Below are 6598 nucleotides of genomic sequence, written 5' to 3'. Positions count from 1 at the left end.
GTACACGAGCTGAATGTAGAAAATGAGATTTGACATGAAATTACTACGTTTGTATTCTTAAATGTAAAATTAAAAAATTGTATCTACCCATACATAACACAAACATTAAAGTATTAAAAAATATATGTCAAAGAACTATACACTATCAATATATTTTATACAAAACATTAGACAATGTCTAAAAAAAAATTCTCTTCTCATTTCCTATGGCTAGATGATCATTTCTTCACATTTTTTATCAAAAAATAAAGAAAATTTGAAAAGAAAATCTATTTTAAAAATCAATGTGTGACAGACCTTAGAAAAAAAATCATGTTTTTTAAAAAATAAAGTAAGCCAAAACATTAGCAAGGGACTAATAATCATATATAAAAGAAATATTTTGTATGTACATATGATAATCATATATATTTGAGAAGAAAAATATTACTATTGATCTTTTTATTTGTCAAACACATAAATATTAAATCAAAATTAAAATTTGTATAAACTCATATTGTACTATAGACTTTCTTACTAGATTTGATAAAATTATAGAAAACAAAAAAATAATCTAAATCATTAACACTCAATCAAATATTAAAAATAAAGAATGACTAACAAAAGAATTACTATTAATATATTAAATCTCTAACATTTAATCTTTTTACATAAGAATGAAAACATTTACCCTATACATATTTAATAATTATATTGAATAAAGAAAATTTAATTTTATGAATGTAAAACAATTATTATATCTGCAGCTGTTGTTTTAAAAAATTCTTAGATAGCTGTCCACCAAACTTTAAGATATGCAACTCACAATACATTTGTGCACCTGCCAATTATTACAGAAGTTCCAATAATTGGTGAAAGGCCTCCGCAACTCTTTGTTTCTCGCCGTACACTACTATTGCTTCGTTTGTTCGCAAAAAATGGCCCCCAGGTGGACAAAGTGAATACCATATACATACCACTTTGCTCTTTTCTTTCTCTTTCTCTGCATAATACAAATAATGATCGCTGATTATATTCTCATCATCATCATCATCATCATAATCATACTAATCGCTGATTATATTCTCATCATCATCATACTGATCGCTGATTATATTCTCATCATCATCATCATCATCATAATGATCGCTGATTATATTCTCATCATCATCATCGCTGAGTCCATCATCATCATCATCATCATCATACTGATCGCTGATTATATTCTCATCATCATCATCATCATCATCATCATCATAATGATCGCTGATTATATTCTCATCATCATCATCGCTGAGTCCATCATCATCATCATCATCATCATAATGATCGCTGATTATATTCTCATCATCATCATCGCTGAGTCCATCCCAATCATCATCATCCCAGACGACCTTCTTAAGGTCAGAAAACTCCAATTCCAAAGTGTTTACAATTGACTCCTTCGAATGGTTAACGCCACCTTGTATCCACACACTCCTTGGACTTTCCTACAAATCGTATAATTATATTCAAAATATTCAGCCATTTACATGAACATTTACATAATAAGAAAAACTTTGAATTCGTAAAAGTTTTTAGTACCTTCCCCTTTATAGATTGAATACAAGGTTTCAGAGCTGATATGGTCTCGCATTTCAGGTGTAATCGTTCCACATTCTCCAAACCCTGTATACCTGGCACCTTCCACCGGGTCTCAACCCACAATTTGTTCAACGACTTTGCATGTTCCAAACCTTCTATTTTCTCAACTTTGGGGCAATCCCACATTATAAAACTCTTCAGCGAAGGCAAATCTGCAAAGCTTGGAAGTTCTTCTATCTGCTCACAGTTTGATAAATATAGATCTGTCAGGTGTAACAGCTGACTGAAAGAAGCGGGCAACATCTTCAACCCCTTGCAATACCCCAGATCTATACTCCTCAAGCTCGTTAAATTGCCAAAATCATCAGGTAGTGATGACAGCGTTTCACAGTTTGATAAATTTAGATTTATCAAGTGTTTCTGCTGACTGAAAGAATCGGGCAACATATTCAACCGCTTGCAATTGTGCAGATCTATATTCCTCAAGCTTGTGAAATCGTCAAAACCATCAGGTAGTGAAGATAGAAATGGCGCGTATAATCGCGAATTCTCGAGTGATTGGAGGCCCCAGCACTCCACTGTCAAACTGCTACCAGGAAAGTGAGCGACAAGCCTCTTCAGATGGTGAAGACGTCTTATCGAGCTTGGAAGCCATTGCAATTTTCGACAATTCCTTAAAATAAGTTCACTCAATTGCAAAGGAGGCTGCAGGCAACCATTAATATATTCAATTCAATTCATTAAAAGTGTGAACTATAAAAAAGTTTTGAAGTAATCTTCTGGAACCACAAAAGCAAAATACTTACATCTGAATTGTTCTGCCATAGTTCTTCCAACTCATCAGCACCATCAAGCTCTAAAACCCTTGGATTTTTTAATGTAAGCCATGATGGAACATGGCTTAGGGGGAAATCTTTCCAAACAAGCATCACAAGGTCTTCTGATAATGTTGCAAATTCTTCCGTAAACTCGCTTCCTCTCACGGAAAGAATTTGTAATCCATCTGAGAATCGAAGGCGCTTAGATCGTCTGATTGAGTTTCCCATCAACTGCTGCGTGTACTTTTTGAACGCCACAAAAGAATCTGCAGGTTGTATCCCTCTGATCGGCTCTCTTTTCTGAATAAAAAAAATCGGACATACAGAGATTTTCAATCAAACTCACTGAAAGTAGAGGCAGATTAAAAGTGAAAAACAGGCAATATAAGAAGACAGTCCTCTATTCAGCTAATTATTTGCTTCTAATAAAAACACAGAAAAACAAAGAATGGAGGAGCCAATAATAATCTCACCGTGGACTGTTTCAGCTTATCAATCTGCTGTGGACACCAAAGACGATATGGTGAGTGTCTGCTTGCAATCTCTCTTCCCATATCCCTAAGGTGATCATGCATCCTTATTCTCTTTTCCATTCTCTTTTCCACGACAAATTCAAGAACCCTGTACACTGGCTCCTCAACCAGCTCCACAAGACACTTATTCAGGAGTGTTTCAAACCCATGCAGACCAATCCAACCCGATCCATCCCACACTGCTATAGCCCTCTCTTTCTCTTCTCCAATGAAAAAACAAGCTACATCCAAGAACATATCCCTCTGTTCTTCATCAAGCGCATCATAGCTAACTTGTAGCCTTTGTTGGATTTCGCCAGGCAATTTTTTTAAGATTTTACGTAATTGGGATTTCCAATAATCTTTAGACTTTCTGCCATATAACTGTGCACCCATTACCTTCAGTGACAGAGGCAAACCATCGCAAGCCTTTAAGAACTCTTCAACCAGGGTTCCAAATTCAGGAGGTGGAGAGGGTTGCAAGAAAGCGTGCCAGCAGAATAGCTGCTCGGCATGTGACCTGTTAAGTCCTGGCATTCTATAAATACAGGGGAGGGAGAGACCCCATGATATGAGGACATCCAATTCGCGGGTAGTTACAATAACCAGACTATGGGATCCAAGCTTGTCTTTATTTGGCAGTAAAGTATTCAGCTGGTCGATGTGATCCACGTCGTCCAAAACAATAAGTACCTGATGAGAGCTCAAATGATCTGCGAGAAAGACCTTGCCTTCATCTACATGGTCGAACGGCTCATGACGAACACCGAGGTCAGCCAGGAGCTTTTTCTGTTTGTCAGGCAGAGCTTTTCTGGATGCTGCATCTCGCACGTCGAAAACAAAGCTGCATCTTCCAAATAAAGAAAGGTTTCTGTTGAAGAGCTCTTTGGCCAATGTGGTTTTACCACTACCTCCCATGCCCACGATCCCCCTGATGTCTACTGTCTCTTCTCTTGCAACTGATTCGAACCCCTGTACCAGTTCATCTAATCCAAGTGGATGCTCGGCTACCCATAATGGAGTTTTTTTCATGATTTTCAATGCACAATTCACAATACTCTTCAAAACTGTGGCCTCATCCCTAACCATATTTTAACCAAACACAAAAATCAAAACAGAACACACTATTGCTGCTTAAATACTAATGTCATAGAATAGAAAACAAGGGTTATATGGAACAGAAATAGGGGAAATAATGCATACTCATTATTGCTGACCAGGTAGCCTGATAGCAATGAACTGCTGCAGAGTGCCCCCTTCCACTCATCAAGCTTTTCGGTTGTGTATCTGCCCTTCTTTTCATGCTCTGAGAATGCATGGGCATATTTTCCTTTTATAAATCTGACATCAGAGGGATCAATATGATAAAAAATGGGAATGATTTTTTGACCAGTTTTGAGCATGAAAGATAGCTCGGCCAAACACCATGGGGATTGGGCATAGTTGGGAGAAAAAATGGCAATATGAAGGTTAGCACTAGTTATGGCGTGTTGTATCTCTGCTGGAATAGAATCGCCAGCCTCAAGGGCTTCCACATCTAGAAAAACATGCAATCCCATGGAATCAAGTTTACGATGGATGTCAGCGGCAAATGTTTTTTTGACATCAGGTCCACGATGGTTAATGAATATGTCCCACGGCTCTGAAGATTTAGGTGCAGAACAAGGTGCAATCTGATCAAAAGCATTTTCTGATTGAATTTGATTTTGCCTGGGTGTGGAAGAGGAAGCCATTTCAATTCAGTTAAAACTGAAACCGAACAGAGTGAGAAGACAGAAAGAGGGGTGTTGATCAAAAACAAATGACAAAAGTTAATGCGAGTCAAGAGTTGAGGGCATTCAAAATGGTCTGTACGAATGAGCAGCGTGTCAGAAGAAATTTCTCAGGCATTTCCAATAGGTAGGTAGCGTGAAGTTTAGGGGAAGAATGAGAACCACAATCATAAGAACATGGAATCTTTTGTTATCCTTTTTGAAAGAACAATATAGGTAGCGTGAAGTTTACGCAAATAATGATGTGGGCCACACACGCAAAAATCTCGTGATTTCATCCTTTCACACTTTCTTCTTTATGAACTTTGTCGTATTATTCCTTATTAATTTTATTAACTTTGTCGTATTATGCCTTATTAATTTTATTAACTTTGTCGTATTATGCCTTATTTTGTTTTGAAGTTCAACTTTCTAATCTCTTAATTTATGATCCATTATTTTGATATTTTGAATTAATATAGGTTGTTTTTATTTGTTTATCATTATTTTTAAATTTCTTTCTTGTTTTTTGTCAATTGATCTAACCATGACCTCCTCTCTTTTTCTTTCCACTTTTCTTACTTTTTATTTTGTTTAGGTCTGCAACAATAATCATTTGAATATCTTTATGTTCTTTATCATCCTAATGATGGATCACCAAATGTGATCGAAAATGTTGATAATAAAAACATTCATGTAATCAAATCCAAAGCAGCATTCTAAAACATTCATTAGTGGAGTAGCTTCTCTTCTCCTATCATTGCCATGACATTGTCCATTATTATTATCTCTACTCTTTCATTGTATCCATTGTTTCTCACTCTCTATATACCATTTATATTCTCAACTGTACCTTGGATACATGATTCCATGAATTAGCTCTTTTTTTTTAAAATGGATAATATAGGGAAGAGCACCACCCCCCATATTTCAATTGCAGTTCACTCCTTGCTCACACAACCCCCCAGTTACTAACTTAAAAGAAATCAGAAGAATGGTAACTAAAAGTCCATTAATAAATTTATCATGTACCAATAGTTGTCCACTTTACATCCAGTAGTTAGAAATTTTGGACTTTAATTACAGGAGGTGTGCAACTCTATTGGTTCGCATAGTACATGACTACTAGGGCATTTGTGCATAGCTATTGATAATTTTTTAGGTGGTTGTAGTGCATGGTTATTGGGGCATCTTTAAGTGCATATTGAGTGACACTTTGAAATGACCACTTTTTGACCTTTGCATGCACAATAAATCCCACAACATGTGTCATTACAAATCCCAGAAGTCAAAACAATAGCTATAAGCAAGTAAGTCGCATACTTCCTGTATCTTTACATGATGTCTATTTTTATATCTCTACCTCTCTATCTATTTCTCTTCGTCTTCCTCTATCAATCTATCTTCATCTCTACCTATATTTTCCAATCTCAATTCTATCGTCGTCTTCCTCTCTCAGTCTATCTTCTTCTTCGTGTTGAGGGCATTCAAAATGGTGTGTACGAAACAGCGTGATGCAGGGAAGCGTGTCAGTGGAGAAGCACATGGAATCTTTCGTTCTCTTTTTCAAAAGAAGAAATTTCTCTCTTTTTCGAAAGCTAGCGTGAAGTTTACGTCGAGAATGACAATCGCAATCACTAACACATGGAATCTTTTTAAAAAAGAAGAAATTTCTCAGGCTTTCTCAGGAAGTTTACGGGAAAAATGGTGTGTACGAAATTTCTTTGAGTGGGTAGGTAGCGTGAAGTGTAGGTGAAGAATAATGTGGGCTCCTCCACTCTTTGAGTGGGTAGGTGGGTAGGTAGCGTGAAGTGTAGGTCAAGAATAATGTGGCCTCGTCCACCCACTGCCCATTATTATCCCGGTCTTTAACTTTATCCATTGTTTCCCATTGCGGACTACATATCATTTCTATATCCACCTTCATCTTGGATAGGGAAGAGCACTTTCCACC

At 36.6% G+C, this 6598-nt stretch overlaps 1 protein-coding gene across 1 annotated transcript; it reads right to left on the bottom strand.

Moving 5' to 3' along the window:
* Positions 1 to 577: 577 nt before the first annotated feature.
* Positions 578 to 4796, bottom strand: LOC131051313 (disease resistance protein Roq1). The gene is made up of 5 exons (XM_059210958.1): positions 4097 to 4796; positions 2855 to 3974; positions 2370 to 2681; positions 1564 to 2268; positions 578 to 1469 (listed from the first exon to the last, which is right to left on the bottom strand). The coding sequence occupies exons 1-5, from the start codon at positions 4624 to 4626 to the stop codon at positions 1047 to 1049; spliced, it is 3090 nt and encodes a 1029-aa protein (XP_059066941.1). The 5' UTR covers positions 4627 to 4796; the 3' UTR covers positions 578 to 1046.
* Between the last annotated feature and the right edge of the window lie 1802 nt (positions 4797 to 6598).

Source organism: Cryptomeria japonica, chromosome 9 (assembly GCF_030272615.1).
Source record: "Cryptomeria japonica chromosome 9, Sugi_1.0, whole genome shotgun sequence".
Taxonomy (NCBI): Eukaryota; Viridiplantae; Streptophyta; class Pinopsida; order Cupressales; family Cupressaceae; genus Cryptomeria; species Cryptomeria japonica.
Note: the sequence above shows the minus strand (reverse complement) of the source record. Positions and strands in the feature narration are given on the sequence as shown.